The sequence below is a fragment of the Urocitellus parryii genome, chromosome 8, assembly GCF_045843805.1.
Source record: "Urocitellus parryii isolate mUroPar1 chromosome 8, mUroPar1.hap1, whole genome shotgun sequence".
Taxonomy (NCBI): Eukaryota; Metazoa; Chordata; class Mammalia; order Rodentia; family Sciuridae; genus Urocitellus; species Urocitellus parryii.
Window position 1 is genome coordinate 98,986,090 of NC_135538.1, and position 22,613 is coordinate 99,008,702.

At 39.6% G+C, this 22,613-nt stretch overlaps 1 protein-coding gene across 1 annotated transcript; it reads left to right on the forward strand.

Annotated features, from left to right (window-relative positions):
* Positions 1 to 803: 803 nt before the first annotated feature.
* On the forward strand, positions 804 to 21,673 carry LOC113191210 (glutathione S-transferase alpha-3-like). The gene is made up of 7 exons (XM_026400881.2): positions 804 to 943; positions 11,759 to 11,865; positions 14,663 to 14,714; positions 15,280 to 15,412; positions 17,939 to 18,080; positions 20,175 to 20,306; positions 21,170 to 21,673. The coding sequence occupies exons 2-7, from the start codon at positions 11,779 to 11,781 to the stop codon at positions 21,287 to 21,289; spliced, it is 666 nt and encodes a 221-aa protein (XP_026256666.1). The 5' UTR covers positions 804 to 943; positions 11,759 to 11,778; the 3' UTR covers positions 21,290 to 21,673.
* Positions 21,674 to 22,613: the final 940 nt, after the last annotated feature.

A 22,613-nucleotide genomic window follows, 5' to 3' on the forward strand; every position in this document is an offset into this window, starting at 1 on the left:
TAACAAAGAACAGAACAGAGCCATCCTCTGTTCCAGGTCAACTTTTGTCCCTTCCAGTGCCTCTACACCTGGCACCTCCTCACTCTGGGCTTTGAGAACTCCTCACACATCCCCATACCTTCTGCCTGACTCTCTGTGTTCATTTAGTCACATCTACAAATACATTTATCCTTGTTACTCAAATGCCTTATGTGGACCTTGCTTGGGTCTTAGTGTGAATAATCCAACTTTAAATAAATCCTATGGAACAACTGGAGAAATCTGAATGCTAAATAGTTGCTGAATTTAAGGAATCAAATGTGGGCATGGTAGGAGAATAGTGTGATTACATTTAGTAAAGACTCCTGACCTGTTAGACATAAATGCCAGCATATGCAAAGTGATATGGTGTCTGTCATTGGTTTCAAAATAATCCCATGTTAGTGGGAGAAAAGTGGGAAAAGAATGTACCAGTTTCTTGTGGCTCCTATCACACATTACTACAAGCTGCATTATTTGATACAAAATTGGGGATCTTTTGACACCCCCAAATTAATCTATGTGTGCTTTCAATTGGAAAGGCAAAGTAAAGCCAAATAAAATACACTGGTATTTTTTTAAAAAGCAAATAAAGGGAATCAACTATGGGTTCTCTTAGAGAAAGTAGTTCTCAGGTTACCTAGCAAACAACTGAATTAAAAAAATAAAAAATCCTATGACAGCTCCGTTGCCACACTGGAGTGTACTCTCTCACTCCCTTTTGCTTGCTCTCTTCCCCTCCTTCCCTGGCTCTGTCCCTCCTCCTCCCCTCCCCTTCCCTCCACCTTCCACCCCCTCACCCCACCCTCCTCTGGGCAGGGCAGCCTGCTGCCTTTCTTGTCCTTCAAATATAAAGACCAGAAAATTACCTAGATATTCTTTAAATCCCTCTTCTCAGAAGATTCCTTTGGCTCAAAAAAGAGAGGTAAGAAACTTGTTTTGGTGGTGGTGGTGGTTGTTTCCTGCTTTCTCAACTGAGCTAAGTTGTACTACGTGCTCAAAAACAAAGTGAAAGAAAAACTAAAATATGCTTCTAAAAGTTCCCTTCACATTCCTTTCACAATTTAAAATTTGAGCCAATAAAGTTTTAAAAGACTTTTCTTAATCTTAATTTATTTCGTTTGCAAAGCCTAATTTATATATTTTAAATTACAGGACCTAGATATGACTATGAGTTTCACAGACAAAAACTATAAAATCTATTTCTGTTTATGCATTTGTGTCTATATATGTTTATGTTATAAATGTGTGATTTTTTCTACCACTGATATATAAATGCTGTATTTTAATTAATTTAAGCAAATTAACTCAGCACTTATAATAAATAAAACTTATCCTCTTAAAATTCATATAGAGTGATTGATCCAAATCACTTTTGTTCATATGAGTTAATAAATCTTTGGTGAATAAAGGCAGTTTTGAAATAGTTAGTAAAATAAAATAAAAAGTTCAAATTTGTCAGTATTTAAATATAATGGACATTTTTGCTTGGGTCTGCCTGTCAAAACAGATTATATTGCCTCTGCTAAATGTTGTAAGGCGATAAAACAGTTGCTACTTTGATATTTCTGATGCTTGCTTGATTTGTCAGTGAGTTAAAGTTGTAAGATCCCAAAGCCCTGCACATATCTTATTTTGAACTGTGTCTTCAGTTTTTAGCCTCTGGATTCTAAGGTCTAGGCAGGTGGCCATGGTAAAATCTGGGGACATGTGTGTGTCTGAAACTCCTGGACTTCCAGCTACAAGGCAAAGCTAAACAAATAGGGCTTATTCTCCCTGGCTGGGTTCTGCCTGCCTGCCATTGTGGAAGGGGTCAGAGCCCACAGGCATTCACAGCTGCCTGTCTTCTGTCCTAGGTTCTACACCCAGTGTATAAATCAAAGGCCCCAGACCAGATGGGCCCTGTTTCATAGCTGCCCTGAGAGCCATATAGGTGCTTGGGCCACCACCTAACTAGGGAGAAGGAGGGATTGGAAAGGATAGTGTCTGATGTCTCAGAGGCCTTGGTTAAAACAAGGCTGGCTAAAGCCAGGAATGGTGGTGCATGCCTATAATCATCTGGGGAGACTAAGGCAGGAGGATTGCAAGTTCAAGGCCAATGTCAGCAACTTAGTGTGGCCCTAAGTAACTGAGTAGGACCCTGTCTCAAAATAGGGCTGAGGTGGGGCTGGGGATGTGGCTCAAGTGGTAGTGAACTCGCCTGGCATGCGTGTGGCCGGGGTTCACATACAAACAAAGATGTTGTGTCCGCCGAAAACTAAAAAATAAATATTAAAATTTTCTCTCTCTCTCTCTCTCTCTCTCTCTCTCTCAAAAAAAAAAAAAAAAAAAAAAAGGGCTGAGTTTGTGGCTCAGTGATTAAGTACCCTTGGGTTCACTTCCCTGTAAAAAAAAAAAAAAAAAAAAAAATTTAAAAGACAAGGCTGGTGCTGGAGTTGTGGCTCAGTGGTAGAGTGCTTGTTTAGCAATGGGGTCTATTCTCAGGACCACATATAAAAAAAGAAAAAAAAATTAAAAAAAGGTCCATTGACAAGTAAACAATATATATATATTGTTTATATATATAACCAGATAGATAGAAACTAGTAAGTAGTGGGGAAAGATTCGAAGAATGGTGTAAATATGAGGATATATTTTTGGTATAGAAACTTAAAAAGAGAAAAAGAATTTTTTGTTGTTGTGTGAGAATGAAATTTGTGATAGAGTAAAATTTTTATTTGACAGTTGAATGACTAGATTGCTCCAGAATGAAAAAATATATGTGCAATATAGAACTAAAGATTTAAGCAATCATGAATGGTTTGTAAATGACAAATCTTATTAATGAAAAGTTGTGTGTGATCAAGTTGGCTATAATTAAAAAAAAAAAAACTTTTTATAGATTTGCCCAAAAGTTAGGCATCCACAAAGTTGAAGACAAAATTTAGTTCTTTGTGTTTAAAGCAATAGTGTTTTCTTAAAATAGTGATCTGTTCTTAATAAAAACTTGCAAGATGTTTGGTTTTTAATTCCAAAATCTGCTTTTTAAGAAAATTTCAACCATTTTCTGAATTTTGCTTTTCCTTTTTACAATATACATTTTTAAAAATTTTTAAAAAATTTTTAAATTAGTTACACATGACACTAAAATGCATTTGTACACTTTGATATGTCATACATAAATGGGGTGTGCAATCACTTTTCTGATTGTACATGTTGTAGAATCACATTGGTCAATGCAGTCATATATGTACATATAGGAATAATGTCTGTTTCATTCTACTATCCTTTCTATTCCATATTCCCTCACCTCCCTTCACTCTCCTCTATTTAACCTAAAGTAGCTCTATTCTTCCTTAGCACTCCCCAGACATTGTGAATTAGCATCCTCATGTCAGAGAAAACATTCAGCCTTTGGTTTTTTGAAATGAGCTTGTTTCACTTAGCATGATGTTCTCTATCTCCATCCATTTACTGGGAAATGCCATAATTTCATTCTTCTTTAAAGCTGAGTAATATTCTATCAAATGGAACCACTATTAAGCAGAGCTATTCCACTCTTCGGTCTATCCCAAAGGACTTAAAATCAGCATACTACAGTGATGCAGCCATGTGAAAGATCATAGGAGTTTAATTCACAACAGTTGAATTATGGAACCAACCTAGGTGCCCTTCAATAGATGAATGGGTACAATATGCAATTAGGCGTGACTCCCTCAATTCTTTGGTTGGCTTCTATAAACATATTATTTTTTCCCAGTTCTGACTCTGCTGTTAGGGCCCAAATTAAAAATGTTTATCTAACAGTCATGTATTTCCCTGCTCCAAGGACTAGTTTGACACTCAAGGAATCTAAACTGCTTCCCTGCAGGAGAAACAATCACAATACAGGATTTTCTTTACCTTTTGGTAACTAACCTAAAAAGCACAGTTTGTGTTTTGTCAAGATGTTTTTTGTTTTGTTTTGTTTTTCTTTTGCTATCTTAATTAAATTTTGATTACTTAAAAAAGAAAACCTGGGCCTTTGAAGAATAAAGATTTTTTAAATTTATTTGTTTGAAAGTCATGATCACTTTATAGGTGGTTAAATCTGGTTTATAAATCACAGTGACTAAATAAATAGCTATTATTTCACAGTAACCTATAATCTTATTTTGATCAAGTGTTTGAAACCCTTAGTATATGACATACTTCCACAAATCAGATTCTAAAATTAAGTCTTTTGGGATTCAAGAGAACTTTAAACATTTCATAACACCCTGGAAGGCTGATAAAACATAAACTTCTTTGATTTGTTACATTAAATGGAAAAATGGATGTTAAAAATGGTGTTTAACCTTCTTTAAGTCATATTTGCATAACTGTGCTATTAACATGTTTATTAGTATTAGTTTGTAGGTTTTCTCATTGGATGAAAGCCTTTCCTTATAGATGAGCTACTGCTATAGAACTATGGAACAAATCATCTAAAGTGCATCTAAAATGATCATGAGTCCAAATTGGGAGATTACACAGTGATAAAAGTCCTTATTTTGCTGGAAAATCAGACAAATATCTGTAGAATCTGACCAATTCTAGAGCATTTATGTTATACACACTCAATTGGTAAAATGTATAGACTCTTACACTGCCATAGCCCAGAGGTCTTCCCATAATTGTGTCCAATTTAAGGTCTATCTCCATAGGAGAAACCATCTTTCTCCATTTAAAATCATGACAAAAACCCTATGCACTTTGTCCTGTAGCCCTTCACTCTTAAATCACACAAGGAGAAATTCTTGCATATTGTCAAAAACTCATCAAGATTGTCAGTAAAAATCCGTTTGGGCTGGTGATGGAGTTCAGAGGTAGAGCATGTGCTTAGCATGCTCATGTCCCTGGGTTCAATCCTCAGCATCAATCACTCATCATTACTCTTCAGTAAAACAATCTTTGCACAGTGTGCTCCAGGAAGACAAAGATCCCCTTCCCCATAGTTTATAGCTCACTGCAACCAAATGAAAAGGACCATATGAAGATGGTCTAAACCACAAGACATGTCTCTAGGGAGCTGACTGTCCTGCTGAGCAAGAAAAATCTCTGTGTTGTTCTGACCCAGCACTACCTTTCCTAAAGGACTCCCCCCCCCCCCCGCCCCCGGCCTTTGCTCATGTTCTGAAATCACCAAATAATTTCTCCCCTGTGAGCCATGATTTCTGGGAATGAGCCTTCCAAGCTCAGTGGGATTTCCTGTGCACAGCAAGAAACACTAACTACAGAGATCACCTGTATGGTCTTTGGTGAAGATTTTTTGTGACAAAGGGAAAATGATAATTCAGAAATCTAAATGTCTTCAGAACAGTCAAAAAGAGAAGAATCCTTTTCTAAGCCTTAGAGATTTTACTGGTGTGGTAAAACAATACTTCACAAAGTTTGAGAAATACTAAATGTGTCATTTTGTCTTTTGACTTGGACACCCCAGCGCATTTACAAAATACATGACCACCTGATTGACACAGAATTTGAGCCATCTTGCCAATTCTCCCTGGATGACGCAAAGCTGGGGTGACATTATTTTTGTTATGACAATCTCAGTCCTGCTTAACCTTAGTGAAGTATTCAGTTGTTATCTATACTGACATTGTGTTCCCATGTGCAAATCTATTCTGCACCAGAATAAAATGGTGTTTTTAGTTATGTTTTTTGTTGTTGTTGTTGTTCACATGCCTAACATCACAGTGGAAGTTTCAAATTTGTCTAAATCCTTGCATTCCATTCATGAAAACTGTGCAGATTCCTCAAAAACCCCAATCTTCACTGACAGGCAAAGAGAATAAAATCTGTCCGAAGTGTTTTGATTAAACTTTCTTTGCCAACCCTGAAAAGCAACATATTAACCAACAGTTTTCTGATAAGAAGATGACTTGGCTTTTTCCTTCTAGTCCAATAGAGAAACATGTGGTCCCTAAACATTATGCAGGTGACTTTTCCTTAATTAGACTCTGCTCTGTACTGGGAGGAGTTATTCCAGTGAATAAGTGGTTCCTAAACACACTAGGGACTCTTTCTCATTGTGGTGTTGTGGAGCTAAGAAGGAACTGCCCTCAATAGGTAAGTATTGATCTAATCAATTGTCCTACATGTCTTCACATGCTCATTTTTAGATAACAAGAAAAATACGTTAAAATATCTGTAGCTACAAGCAGAAGTCTGTCTGTGTTCACATTAAGTCTTCTTTTTATGCTTAGGCGACAGTTCAAGAATTATTGATTCAGTTCCTGTTGGATACATCTTTACAGAAATGTTGACAAGAAGAATTTAGAAAACTAGGGCAGGAGAGTTTCATGGTATGAGAAAAAAAAATGTCAGCAAGAAAAAGAGAAAAGAGAGATGACCACAGCATAGGCCAACTGAGGCTGTGACTAGTGAAGAGGGATGTAGGAGCTTATGCTAGAGTTGTTTTATTTCTATAAAAGTCATCAACATGCAACTGTGAATTATGTTACTGTATTGCAACTTAGCCTGTGAAGATCAAAATTCATATTTCTTATGATATAGAAAATGTAGACTGAATACCAGAGGAACTAGACTTTATTTCATTCTTTGCTACTAATTAATCAGATGGCAAGTCTTACCTCTCTGGAGTTCACCATCTCATGGAAAACCAGGAGAATGACTAAGTAAGTTTTCTTAATCTTGACAAGACTACCCATTTGGCCTGAGTGTGGGGGGCTGTCCTGCTTATAGAAGGATATTCAGAGGCGTCCTGGCCTCACCCCACCTGATGCTGTAGCACTTCCTATGCCTCCACTGTGTAGACCTTGATGCCAAGAAACCTCTCCAGACATTGCCCACCATCCTCAGCATTGGCAAAGCAGTGCCACTGAACTGAGGATCACTGGGAGACATGATTTCCCAGGTGATAACACTCAGAAGTCTACATGCAAAACCAGACAATCACTGGAGTGTGTAACTAGTTCTTAAAAGCACAGGAACACTTACCTGAATGCACGAGTTATTAGAATTTGAATTTAAAAGCCAGCAATGCACTGCACGGATGTTAATATTGGGAAGAAGGAAAGTTTCTATAAAGGAGAGACTGAGTTTCAGGGAGAGTGTCTGAAAATCCAGGTGTCAGAGAAACCAGGGTCTACTAGAATCACAGGACACAGTGCAGCATCTGGGGGAAGATACTGAAATGATAATGAAGAAAAGCATGTTGCAAGATGCTGCAGAGAGAGGATTTGAAGAAGGATGAGCCTGATCCTAGTTTATAGTGTAGGATGCAGACACCTGGGGGGGGGGCAAAATCCATTCAGTCTGGAGATAGAGAGGCTAAACTGGTACCCACGAGTTCATTGGGTTAACAGTGGGGTCCTCAGTTCTCTGAAGTTGACAGGATTCTTCCCTTGTGCTGACTACCTGGTGAGCAGAATCATGTTTCTGATATAGGAATTAGAAATCAGGATCAGGTCCTTGGTCCTCCAGTGTTGATGATTAAACACCTGTGTAACACTAAGGCAGAGTAGGAAGCAAATTTTATTTAAGAGACAACAGAGAGAGCGAGAGCGAGAGCGAGAGCGAGAGAGAGAGAGAGAGAGAGAGAGAGAGAGAGAGAGAGAGCGCCACTCCTCTGGAGAGGAGCTGGGAACCCAGAGATGGTGCCCTGGGAGTGAGGTGTCTTGCATTTTTATAGATGTCAGGTTTTTTATCCTTTCCTCATTCTCCTCTTCCTATCATGCCTACATGACCAAAAGGCAGGAACAAAGCTGCCCAGGGGGGCAATTCCTTGTGTTGGAGAGTGTGATTCTTCCCTCCCTTGGAGATGTTAGCAACTGCTTGATGGGGAAGTGCTCTTTGCCCATTTCCTTTTCTTTGATAATCTAGCTACCTGTCCTTTGCCCTAGACTCAGTTCTTGGATTGGATTTCCCAGAGACCCATAAAGTGAAGTCATTTCCAGAGTCATTCTGATCTGTCAGGTGTCTATAATGCTATGTCCCTGACTAGATTTAAACCCCTTCGGGGAAGAGACCAAGTCAGACTGGTACCTTGCTCCCTATAGCCTCATCCTTGCTTGGTACATGGAAACTGCTCCAGAGTTCAATGGACAAAACAGAGATATAGATAGATGGAGATAGTACATGATGGGTGGATGGTCAGTTGGTAAGAAGGATGGATGGAAAGAGAAAGGATTCATGGATTACCCAATGTGTTCAGGGGCACACAGATGAGTGCCCAGGAACTGGAAAAAACAGTGAGCATCCATGTACTGATTGCCTCTTACAAGTGTATGCACATTATTTCAATGCAATTTCTGAAAACTCCTCATAGTTAGCTGTGATTCTATGTATTTTCAGAAAAGAAAATTGAGAGTCAGAAAATTAAACAATCTCAGCTCTTGGGTTTTCACATCAGAGGGTTTCAAGCAAGACACAAAACTTAATGAAAGTAAAAAAGAAGAAAGAGGAAAACTTTCACTTTCCATGAGGCTCAGTTAAAGAAAATGGGGGGTGGGGAAAGCACCTTCAGGGGAGAGAGAGGGGAAAGAAACAAGGAACTTCTTTGTGTCCCAGATTTTATGGGGTTGAGGAAGATTGTTAGAAGGTCCCACAAGGTATTGCCTCTGGGCTCTGGATTGACAGACTACAGTACCTGACAACCAAAGGGCAACTCTTGGTCATGTTGGCCTGACTGACAGGTCTTCATGAAATCTAGCTTTATAGAATTTGAGGTCAGGGGGCTCCAGTCTAAATCATCCTGCTTTTCTCAGCCTGAAAAATCTCTGGGCTATGTTGTTTGTGTAGGGTTTTGTTGAAGATGTCTTAGCAGGTAAGCCCTCTGAGCAAACATATCCTTGCCCTTTGCCTTTTGGCCCTGGAATTCATCTATCTTCCTCCATTTGTAGGAGGAGTAGAGCTGAGACTAGGCAAAAGGTCCTGATTTAGCCATCTTGTTATCAGTTGTAGCCCCAATGAGGCAGGGATGTTGATGAACCATGTTGTTCTGTATCGAGTATTTTCCTAAACTCTGACCCACTGGTCATGCCTATCTCTTGCTTAATAATCATAGAGGGGACATTCACAACTAGGCACTATCTATGTGTGAGGAAGCTGTGTGTGACCCCAGCAAGGCATCCATTCTCTTGCTTTCACTTTCTGTGCACCCAGCAAACCTTCATGGGGACCTTTGTCCCAGGCTTGGCCTGGCCTTTGGAAACCTCACATTCAGAACCTGGAGAAAGTCACTTAGAAGAAAGAGCATCATAATAGAGCCTTATGTAAGGTAAAACTCACTTCCCTGTGTAACAGGATCCTTAGTCAACAGCTGGAGAAAACCCAGTGTAAGGACTTGAATCATTTGAATCATGTGACTCTGTGAACCTTTGTTCTGAGCAACTGAAGGCACCTGGCAGCTGGGTGAGTTTCACTCTCCTTCCCTTGTGCTGACCAAGCCTCCTCCACTTCCCTCCTGATAAAGAACAATGGACTTCCCAACAGACTGAGAGTTGATTCAGTGTTTGTAAAGGAGTTTATACTTCATAAAGGTTAGATTTTTGTGTGTCATCTTTTAAAACGTGGAAATTTAAAATACTTTGATACCTAAAATTCAATCACACACAATTTTTCAGAAGTACTTCTAATGGTAAAAACAAGTATATTTTTTTGTTAAACTCAATGACAAAACTTTGCAAGAAGACAGAATGTTTTATAATAGAACTTCAGATTAAATGTAACTGTCTTCCCTTGAAGTCCTCTCTCATTAGGACTCCTGCTTTCAGTGAGTCTCCTGTGATTGTATTCACACTCATGACAGTAAAGTCACCTCAGTTCCAGGAGCCACTTATTTTCATTCTCTGAATCTTCGCTGTGCTCCACCCCCTGAGCAGCCTGAGACACAGTAAGGGCCATTGAAGCTCCTTCACTGGACGCCATCAGTGTGACTAGTACCACTTACAATGGCCATCTGAGCACACACATGCACACACTCCTATGCACACTCCATACACAAAACTGAAGTGAAACCCTCTCCAAACATTACTTACCCTTTCTGCACCCTGATATTTGCTGTTCCTTTCTGATTCATTTACAAAATTAATGGGTCTCACAATCCACAGAAGGTTTGCTTTGCATATTTTAAAAATCAATGACAGAAATTCAAGCCTAGACTTTGGTTTTGAACAAAGGTGAGTTTGAACTCTGGTTCATCACTTCATATGGGCAAGTTCTTCTAGAAACTGCATCATCCCCAACTGTAAAATGATCACATACTATGAAGTCCCCTGAGGATTAGTTTCTTTTAAGTTAAACTTGTGATAAATTTGTGGCATTCTGAGGGTGTGCTGGCCCTCAAGTGAATGTAGCACCATCCCTTTGCTAGATCACACAAAAAGCTGTAGAGTGTGGCTGTTCCAAAACAGAAAGGAATCAGCAACCTCTGCCTCTGGGAGGAACTGGGACCTTGTGAGCTACAAGTGAACAAATCCTGAGGCCTCATTTCTACTTCTGATGCAATGCAGCCTAACAGCCAAAGGACTGAACAGTGACTTTGCTCCTCTTGGTCCTTGATGTTGGTGGCATCCTGATTTCAGAGCCTTCACAAATTCTCAAGGCCTTCACCTGTGTGGTTCTAGACCCTCCTTGTTCTTGTTTCATGTTGTGATTTTTCATGTCCCCTGGTGACTTTGGTGTGACTGGACATTGCATTTCACTTCCATGAGGCTCAGTTTCATTAACTGAAGAGTGCAGACTAAATACAACTGATGTCAAAGCTGTGTGAATATTAAAAACATGATGTGTCAAATGAGGTTTGTATTGGGGTAGGTCCTGGCCATTTTCAATACATTTTGGTTCTCTAGTTCTTTCTCTTCCCACTAAAATCTTGCACCATCCACAGTGACCATGAGCCTGCCAAGAACAGTCACATTTTAACCAATGGGGACATGAGACTGGTTTGTTGCATTATGAGGGTGACTACTGATGGGTGACCCATTGGACCTAGGAGTACATTTGAAGAACTTCTCTGACCCTGCCACAAAGGAGGCAGGTCCTTCTTCAGTGCAGCCTGTTCTACCATACATCTTAAAGTACCTATTGATATGATGGTCTTGAAACCTTCAATCCCTGTTCACTGCTTCTCCTGGAAAAGGCCAGTGAGTCAAGGAAAATTGCTGTGGAAAAGAAAAAAGATTTATTGAAAATGTAGCAAAACAAAGGCTCCTTCCAACAAAGACCATGTTGCATAGGGTTCCAAGTGCAAGGCTTCTACTGGGAGTTGTGAGAATTTCATCACAGAAGCAGGTGCCCGATTAGTTACACATTCCAGTGTACTTACAATTTTGGGGTGGCCTGCTTTTTTTGATGCATGAATTGCTGTTGGCCTAGGTCACAGGATGTTCTGGGTTCTGTAAATTGAAAGAAAATTTGCTGATTAGAAAGTCATATGTTCTTCTCTTTTTAGTTACTTTTCCCAGGAATAGCTCCTTTTGCATTTTTAGGATACACAAATTTATTTCCCCCACAGATCAGGTGAGATGGAAAAAGCATCTTTCCCCTGAAGGTCAAGGGGGTGATAACATTCTCTGAAGAACAATTTTTAAATCCCTTCGGTGGCCTCGGTCAGAGTTGTCTTCTACTAGCAAATTTAACCTAAGACTAACAATGTGTTGCCCAACTTTGTGAATCAAAAATTAGTCATTTTTTAAAGCCAACTAAGATCAAGTGAAGCTAAAGGGTTGTTTAGATTTTGCCATAGTGACAGTTTTATTCGTTCACACACATTTAGGAAAACCCCACACTGCTATCATGGCAGGGAAACCCATTCTTCACTACTTTGATGGACGGGGCAGAATGGAGCCCATCCGATGGCTGTTGGCTGCAGCTGGTGAAGAGGTAAGTTCTGGGTCAAGTCATTTTAAGTTGGACCTAATATTCACTGTTATTAGATACTTTTCTCACATCAGCTAGGTGATGTTTCTTACTGGTTACCATGTCATGAGTTGTGCCTTAAACAAAACTGCCAATTTTAAGAGATTCACAGACTTAACCAAATAAATTGTCAGTATTCTCATCAAAGAGGATAAACATTAATGTAAAAAATATATCACAATTTGTGGAAGTTATCTGGATTTGTGTTTAAACAAACTGTAGAACATAATTTATAAAACGTATAAAAATTAGAAACATGATCATTGAATATTGATGATAGTAAATTATTATTAATGTTTTTGTTATTAGAAACTATGTTTAAAAATAACTTGGTATAGTTCTATATTTTAGAGAAACTAATTAAACTATCTAAGAATGAAACACAGTCTTGTGTCCTGAACAATGGGGACACAGCCTGAGAAACCTGGCATTGGACAATTTTGTTGTGCAAACATTATAGAGTGTACCAACTCAAAACCAGAGGGTATAGCCTACTATATTGTGGGCTATATTGTGTGGTCTGTTGTTGGTAAGTCACACACCTGTATGTCATGATACTGTACCGAATACTGTAGGCAATTGTAACACAATGATAAGCATCTGTATATTGAAACCAAAAACATGCACAGTAAAAGTATGGTATAAAATATGAAAAATGGGACACCTAATTTGAGTACTCTACCAGGCCTAGAGTTTACAAGGTCTGGCAATTCCTCCAAGTGAGTCCATGAGCAGGTATTGAGTCAAAGTGAAGGCCCAGGTCACTACCTAATGCTGTTTGGACTTGAAAAGTTCATAAAGGCCCATGTTTTAAAGGTAAGGTGTGTTCCTAGCCTGAGGCACCATTGGAAGGCAGTGGAATTATTTGGAGGTGGGGCCTAGTGGGAGGAGTTATGTCCTGAGGGCTTGCTTTTGAGGGGATAATTTGAATGCAACCCCTCTGTCTCTCTTGGTTTCCTGATAGCCAAGATGTGAGCTGTTTGTTCCACCACATGCTGCCTGCCATGCTGTTCTGCCTTGTCACCAAGCAACAGGGCCAAATGACCAGGGACCAAAACCTCTGAAACAGTGATAAGCAAAATAACCTGTCCCTCTTAAAAGTTGATTATGTTAGTTATTCCTTAAAATAATGAAAAGCTGATTTAGCACAATGCACATTTTATGAATCTGCACACACAGGCTGCACTCAGTTTATTAAAATGTTTTCCTTCCTCAATAATAAATGAACCTCAGTTTACTGTAAAGTTTTTATTTGACAAACTTTTAAATTTTTTAACTTTTTGACTCTTTCATCATAACACTTAAAACTCAGACATATTGTGCAGATGTATAAAATATTTTTATTCCTTATTCTCTTAGCTTTTTCCATTTTTAATTTTTATTTAATTTTATTTTAAAAGATTCTTCTGTTACAAGTTAAGAAGCAAACACAGATTCAGAATTAACAATATCACTGTCTTCTACCTCCCCATGGTGTTCCACTGGAAGGTTTTGGGGGCAGTAACAGGCATGGTCCTGTCCCCTCCCATGATCACAGTACCTTCTTCTGGTCTAGCTACTAAGGACATTTCTGAAGCTTCTCCTGAGGAGGCATCACTATGCAGAAATATGTGCATGGTGGATTGCTTGGTTTGCTTTTTTTCATTATATATATTTGCTTGGAAGCAGATAATGTACCATGAAAAGTCCTCTCTATTAAGGAAACAGTCATTCATTTGGAGGTTATGTTTTCAATTTTTTTTAAAAAAATTGTTTTTAATATAGGCTATTCTCAGTGATCACAACTTTTTTTGTTGTTTTGTTTTCACAGTGCTGGGGATTGAACTCAGGGCAGTGTGTAAGATAGGCAAGTGCTCTACCCCTAAGGGCTATACTGCAGCCCTCATGTTTTCAATATTTTGGTGGAACTTATGGAGGTCTACAAAGACTTCTACAAAATGCTTCACTGAGTTTTCTTAGGGATTCTTCCTTTTCTTCTCCTTTTGTTTTCTATTCCCTAGCCTCTTCTTCCACTATGTATTCACTAATCAATGGGAAATTTTCAGTTCCTTTATAGTCTAATGGCACCATCTTTGTATACCTAGTCAGTGATTGACTGAAACTTTGTTATGAGGCACATGACTGTGCATGAAATCTGGGGTGAGATTTCCTTTAAATTATTACCAGAGAAGAAGAGTGAGTTGGCACCTAGATGAAAGTCTGTTGATACCAGTTGATAATTGTTGAAATTGGTGAGGGATAAAGGAGCAACAATATACTCAATTGTTTATTTTTATGCATGTCAGAAATTCCCATTTAAAAAGATCTAAATTCTACCATATAAGAAAATGAATGCAATTATACTGAAAATATACACCACAATTGTGAGGTGGGCAGGAGGAAGGAGACAGTAACAAACTGCCTATTAACCATTGGAACCTATTCATTCAGCATAATTATGTGGGCACCTATAAAGAACCAGGTTTGTTTTAGGTCCTGGGGATACACAGTGAACTAGACAGATGAGGTCCCTGCCCTCAAGCAGCCCACACATCTGTGATGGATGGGATCAAGCATTTTTCAGGGTTGTGACCCATGCATTTTTCCTGATATATGTAATATAAATTTCCAATAGCCTTGACCAAACTCTTCCATAAATATGTCCAATCTCAAAAATCTTACCCCCTTCATATCATACGTACACAGCAGTCATTCAAGCTGAAAAGTATGTAAGGCGATTGAGTGAACTAGTCAGGACTCATTTACCTTTTCTGCTTTTCAGTTTGAAGAGAAACTCATGAAAACTCCAGAAGACTTGAAAAAGTTAAGAAATGGTAAGAATAAATATCCTAATACCTCTTAAGAGGGTTCATAGTGGAAGATTGAAAACCAGACAATACTCTTGTTTTCGTGAGGATGGCAGTGCTGACCAGGAGAGGTCAGAGAGTGGTTAAAATGTAAGACCTGGCAACTCTCTGGGGACTAAAAAAAAGTGAGGCCTTTGTGAATCCTTGCTAAGGAACAATCTCAGGGACCCTTGCATGCCCTCTTCTTGCTTTCTTCATATGCTGAATGGAATTAGCTCCTGACCAGTCGCAGGCTCCCCACATTCTTCTAAAATAGCCCTGAAGTTGGGCTAAACACACAAACATTCAGGGACACACAATGTATACGGATGGATGGGAAATTAAAACAGCTATGAGATATGAGGCTAAAGGTAAAGCAGTTGGATAAGTAAAACAAGAAAAAATAACTAACAATAAAGTCGTGTGTTACTCAAAAACTTACCAAGCAATATTTTTTCCCCTTTCCATCTTCATTCATTTTCACAACTGTTCTACTTTGTGAACACGTCTAACCCACAGACATTTTATTCTGTTTGTTTTCTCCTTCCACAAGATGGGAGTTTGATGTTCCAGCAGGTGCCCATGGTGGAGATCGATGGGATGACGCTGGTGCAGACCAGAGCCATTCTCAACTACATTGCTGCCAAACACAACCTCTATGGGAAGGACATAAAGGAGAGAGCCCTGTACGGTATATTTTTTATTTTAAATCAACAGATAACATGGGAGGGATTTAGGTCCTTCCTTAAGTGGGATAAACCATGGCTGGGGGATCATGAACAGCACCAGGCTGACTCTGAGCATATTGCATAGTTTCTTTAGTATGAATGTGTAGAACACTCATATCCACAGTGATAGAATGTAGATTAGTAGTTTCTGAGATCATTTTGGGAGGTATTTGCTGTGGAGATGCAGGAAGAGTAAGCATGGAGTGGATTCAGGGCAGTGTCATGTAGAGAGAATGTGGTTCATGGAGTTTTGCAAATCCTGAGGAACTATGAATTCAGGAGGATGGTGGAATCCTGATTCCATTTGCTTAGCTTTAGAGGTTAAACTCTATGCAATAGCTTGAAACAGGGGAAGGATTTGAGTGTCTGTACTTGAAAGCCTGGGAAGGAAATATCTAAAGCACCTGATTTTCCATTTCCAAAAAGTACCAGACTCACAGGCAGGAACCTAAACTACCCTCTTCTTCTACAGATGGGTCAATTTGATGAGGGCTGGTATGAGTCTGTGTCAAGACATGAGAGTGATGCAAAGCATTTCAAGTAGACTTGAAGAAGCCCACTGACTCAGCACTGGAGTTTAGGTCTCCTCCCACCTTGACTGGAACTGCTTTATTGAAAATAACATCTTGTATGGAACTGTGGAAAGTTCCTCAAAAAGTTAAAGAGTTAACAATAACCCAGCAATTTCAGTACTAGGGATATACACAAGAGGAATAAAATACATTCTGAGTGGTATTTGTACACAAATGTTCATAGCTCATTATTCATAATACCCAAGAAGTGGAAGTAAACTAAACATGCAATGCATGATTGAATGAAGGAAGGTTATCTAGCCATACAATGGAATAGTATTTGTTGTGCAAAGAGATGAAGAACTGATGCATGTGGCAACATGGATGGACCTTGACAACATTATGTCACATAAAAGAAATCAGACCTAGGAGGTCACATATTGTATGGTTTATCTAGCATGAATGTGCAGAACACTCATATGCACAGGGACGGAAAGTAGATTAGTGGTTTTGGAGCTGGTAGGAGAGGTGGTATACATGTTTTTGTAATCCATCCAGCATGGTAAAAATGTTGTGGAACTGGAAAATGTTAATATTCACAGAATTCTGTGAGTGTACTAAAAAATTCACTGAATAGTAGACTTTAACCGAGTGACAATTATGATGTGCACATTTGTCAATAAAACGGCTTTTAAAAAAGAATTTTGGAAAACCTGTTTGAAGCAAAAGAAATGAGGCTCTCCTATACTCTACACATACTATAACTATATAAAGAATTACACCAAATCTTGGGTGGAGGCCTCAAGAAATGGAATCATGATCAGCATTGGGCAATCATACATGGAAAATGTTAGGGAACATGATTTATGAGAAATAATTGGGAGTACGTGATTTCTAACCTCGAACATGAAAATGATCCTGTACTATATGATAAGAAGAGCGAGGGAGAGGGACTTGTCTGAGAGGCTGGGCCAGGGACTCTGTCTTCAGCTTACCTATGCACAGAGAGCATAGCCTATATGTACTACCAGTGTTTATAGACACCAAGTTCTCTACAGACCTTAATTTGTGATGTCCCAGTATACTCTTTGGAATCATATGTGGTCAGGTGTATTACAAAAATTTAGACATGTCCTCCCTATAGGTTGCTCTAAGAAATAAATGTTAATCTATAAATAAAACCCAGAAGATTGTAACTTGATTTTGAAGGGTCCCTACTGGAGGTGAATTATTTTGCTATTGTATGATGTGCTCTATTTTCTTGGATTTCTTTTTTTAAATTGATTTTTAAAAAATAAATGACAGTGGATTGCATTACAATTCTTATTACATGTATACAGCACAACTTTTCATATTTCTGGTTAAATATAAAGTATGTTGACACCAATTCGTGTCTTCATACATGTACTTTGGATATTGTTGTCCATCACACTCCACCATCATTGCTAATCCCCTACCCCCTCCCTTTCTCTCTCTCCCCTCTTCCCTATCTAGAATTCATCTATTCCTCCCATGTTCCCTCCCCCTCCCTTCTCCTTATATCAGAGAAAATATTCAGCATTTGTATTTATGGGAGGATTGGCTAATATCACTTAGCATTATCTTCTCCAAGGCCATCCATTTAACCTGCAAATGCCATGATTTTAATCTCTTTTATTGTTGAGTAAAATTTCATTGTGTATATATGATACATTTTTTTATTTATCCATTCATCCACTGACGGGCTTCTAGGTTGGTTCCACAGTTTAGCTATCGTGAATTGTGCTACTATAAACATTGATGTGGCTGTGTCCCTGTAGTATGCTGTTTTTAAATCTTTGGGGTATGAACCGAGGGGAGGGATAGCTGGGTCAAATGGTGGTTCCATTCCCAGTTTTCTGTTTTCTTGGATTTCAAAACTATAAAATCTGGGACAGAAGGCATCTGACAGAGTACTTGTTTTTTTTTTTTTTTTTTTTTTTTTTGCTTTCAGAATTGATATGTATTCAGAAGGTGTGGCAGATTTGAATGAAATGGTTATGTATTACCCATTCCTTCCACCTGGGGACAAAGATGGAAGACTTACCCAAATCAAAGAGAAAGCGAGAAACCGTTATTTTCCTGCCTTTGAGAAGGTAAGTGGAAGCTGTTTCACCTTCAGGGCACCTTCTAAACTGAAGGCTGATGGGATGAAGCCAGGGCAGCCCAGAGCCCTTCTCAACTATGCTATCACCGAATACAACCTCTATGGGAAGGACATAAAGAAAAGAACACGGTTTCATGTATTCTTACATCAACATGGGAAGGATTTAGGCTATAGCTTGAGTGAGAAGGACCAGGGTAGGGGGATCATGACCAGAATCAGGCTGGCACAAACACTAGCTTTCTCTTTATCTGAGAAAGGCTTGCCTATTGATGGGACAATCCAGTGGAAACAAGGGAAGAGTCACATAAAACAGGATGCAGCACAGTGATAGAGTTTAGAGAGTGTCTCAGAGTCTAGAGAGCATTTTAGTCCTAACATGTTATCTTAGCACTTAGGAATGCTATGTGAATAATGCCATAGACTGGAAGGTTAAACATCAGACATATTTCTCATAGTTCTGGAGGCTCAGAAGTTACAGATCAAGGACAGGTGGATTGGTGTCAAGCAAGCCTTGCTTCTTGGTCCATGAATGGCTGACTTTGGGCTATATTCTCCTATGACAGATGGGTCTAAGGTCTCATTATATGAGCAGTAGTGCCATTCCTGAGAACTCTTCCCACAGGACCTAATTATGTCCCAAAGGCCCCACCTAACAGCATTGGGATCACAACTTATGAGTTTGGGGGACTCAGACATCCTTCACATAAGAGAAGCAGGAGAAAAACAGTGCCTGGGATTCCCTGAACATTGACCTTCACTTCCAGAGGGCCTTCTTGCATACTGATTTAGTACTCTGGCACTGGAGGCATTGTATGAAGATAGACTGGGAGAAAGGCTTCCACTAGTGATACCAAGTTGAAAGTTTTAATTACTGGGAATCAAACTAGAATTCTCTATGTACAGAATTCATAGTACAGTATTAGGCCTTAGGCGTTGGGAAGTTCTGAGAACACTGGAGGTAAAACTAAAAGAGTGCTCTAAATTATAGCACAAATATGATGTTGTGTTTTGTTCATGTACCAAGCAATTGTTCACACTTCTCTATGTATACTTAATCTGATAGGTTGGTTGACAAAACATTTTGTTTAAGTGGGAGTGCCATGGGGTTTTTCTTTATGCTTCATCATTTCAATATTGCTGAGATATTTAAACAAATTTCAAATATTACTCCAAGATTTCTTTTGTGAAAATATTAATACATTCATAGATATTAAAAGAAAGTTTAAAAACTCATAAGTACACATCCCAAAATAGCAAAATTGACATCTTATGATGTCAACTTTATCACGTGCCCCTCTCTCTACTCCTGTTTTGCCAATCAAACATATTGCTTTTCCCATGCATTTCATACTAAGATGCAGATGTCAGTGCAGTTCACACCTAGATAATGCAGCATGCAGATTGCAACGTAGTGCTCAAAGCCAATGTCACAAAAGATATGATGATTGAAGTTTGTTTTAGATCCTACACACATAACCAGCAAATTAAGAAATCAGACAAGAGGAAAAACAGATACTGAATTGATATACTCATAGGTGCTTATTAAAGTGGAGACACTGGGGCTGGGGGTTGTAACTCAGTGGAAGTCCATTTGACTAGCATGTATGAGGCACTGGGATGGATTCTCAGAACCACGCATGAATATATGCAAAATAAAGGTCCATCAACAACTAAAAAATTTTATTTATTTTAAAAAGTGGAGACTGGAGAGAAAAAGAGAGCAGAGGAGAAAGGAACATCCTGAAGTTACCTGCTGTGCCATTTAGAGTGTAGGGCTCAGGGAAAGGCAACACAGCAGATGTCACACCCTTGGCATGTGTGGAAGACATAGGTCACTGTAAAGGGTGTGAACAATGCAAGAATGTATGAAGGAGAATGAAAGGATCATGCTGGATTTCACAGAGGAGGGAGCAGTGCCCCACTTCTCACTCTCCCTCCTGAGTCAGGGACCTGAAGAAAGATCTGCAGCTCTATACCTTCCCAGGAGGCAGCAGTTGGGGCGAGTTGAGCTCAGAGGCTCAGGGACAAGCTGGGGCTCAGTCTGGCTATGTGTGTTCATGACCCGACTCCTCCCATTCTGCAGGTGTTAAAGAGCCATGGACAAGACTACCTGGTTGGCAACAGGCTGAGCAAGGCTGACGTTCTCCTCACTGAACTTATCTACCACACGGAAGAGCTGGACTCCACCGTTCTGGCCAACTTCCCTCTACTGAAGGTGCTCTCTCTCAATTCCTCACAGAGGCCCACACCTCCCATCAGGAATCTAACATCTAAACACCGGGGCTGGTGGTGTTCTGACTTCTAGCCATCTCTAGGCTTCACCCTCCCTTCCCTGGGCTCCAGAAAGGTCTTCTAGGCTCTGGTTCTGTAGAATGAAAAGAATCTTCCTATGCAAGGACATTTAAAGTGGATGCTACTCTAAGAAGTATATTTAGCTTGGATAATAAGTGAAACCAAGGGCCCAGCTTTCTCTTCCCAGCCCCTATTCCATTTGAATTCTGATCATGACTTCCTTGGGAATGCCCTCGTCCCATGTATGCCTTGTCTTTCCATGTTGAGCAAGTCTCCTTCCATCTGCATTCCTTCCTCCCCCTCAGGTTCCCAGCCTCAGACATTATATTTCACTCTGCAAACCCCCACCCTCCAACAATCCCATCTTTATCTCTCAGTGTGATAATTTGTAGTGACTGCCACCTGGATTTGCTGGTCTATTTCTATTATCCTTTGTAACTCAGTTTTCCCATATCTTCTTTCACTCTGTTTGAGTGATTCTTTTATCCATACGTGACGCACACATGTCACATATTTTTTCTTATATCATTCAGTAGCAATGAATCTACAGGATTAAAGTGTAAGGCAGATGAAAAGAATGCTGGAACGGAATACAGTTTTAAAGAGAAGTTGGGGGAATTGTTATTGAGCTTTATTTTCTAGCTCTTATCTTTTTTCTCATTGGTGATGTTTCCCAGACAGCATGCTGTGCTGGTGGAGTGATTCAGACTTTCTGGTTGTATTAATGAGTATTGGTTTGGGCTCCACTCTGAGGCTGTGGTCTGAGGCTCCACTTCTGCATTGCAGGCCCTGAGAACCAGAGTCAGCAACCTGCCCACAATGAAGAAGTTTCTGCAGCCTGGCAGCCAGATGAAACCCTTTGATGATGAAAAATGTGTGGAAGCAGTAAAGAAGATTTTCAGTTAAATGAGGCTGACATGGAGACATAGCACATACAATACTGGGCTGTATTCAAAAGATGATCTTGATTACTAACAGGCTAAGAAAGTATCCCCAAATTTAAATTAGAAATGAGCTATGCAGACTTCTTTGCAATGCAGTCTATTTGGTTTTAGTGAGGTTTATAACCATGATTACTTCTTGGCTATCTCTTTAATTTGGATAGAATGAAAAAGTTTCTTAGGCTCAATCTATTAAGAAAAACTGTCTTATATCATCTGTCATAAACTATCTCCAAGAATTAAGTAGAAATTTTCATCTGACACTCTGCTTAGGCAAAAATATTTTTTTTGTTTTGTGTTTTGCTTCCTTTCTCACCAAAACACATAAAAAACAACCTATAAAGAATCATTTTCTTTCAATTTTTTTCCTCTTAGTTATTCAATGTATATTTACCAGCATGAAATATTCTGTGTTCTTGGAGCCAGATAATCAATGATGAAAAAAAACCTGATACATTCTCTACACTCATGGCAATGGATCTAGTGAGAGAAACAAACGAAAAACAGATAAACTAATCTAAAATCATACACAGCATGTGTATCACGTTCCTAAGGCTGCCACAAGAAATTCCTACAAACTTGGTGGTTTTAAATAATGGAAATTCATTCCCCTATAGTTCTGGAGCTAAGTTGGAAGTCCAGGTATGAGCCCTGCCGTGGTCTCTCTGAAGGCTTTATGGAAGGCTCCTTCTTAGCCTCTCCCTAGTATCTGACAGGTGCTGGCCATTCTGGGAGTTTTTAATTTTTTTTGTCACAATACTCTAATCTCCTCTTTCATGGTCACAGGACATTCTCCCTGTATGTGTTGTCTGTCCAAATTGCCCTCTTCTTATGGGGATACCACCAGCTGGATGAAGAGCCACCCTATTCCAGGGTGACCTCAACTGTATTATTTCTGCAGAAACCCTTTTTCCAGATGAGGCCACACTGACAGGTAGTCAAGGGTAGGACTTAAACATAGCCCTCTCACAGGACAGATTTTCTCCTACAACAACATGCTCAGAGGACTTAATGTTGGGAGGGCACCATCAGTAGACATCTGCTGGGATCTGTGGGTGAGACAGGTTTCTCAAGGAGGGGAGTCATATCTGAGGTGAGATGAGCAGGAGGGACAATCAGTGAGGGGGGTGGCACCAGCACTGGGCAGCAGGGGTAGAATCCAGGCAGAGGTCAGCACAATCAGTGGCCAAGAAGAGGCCAAGCACCATGTATCTGAGGAAAGAGAACACAGCTGCTCTGAGGGGAGCATGAAAGCATAAGATAGGAACGAGTGACCCTGAGGGGACATC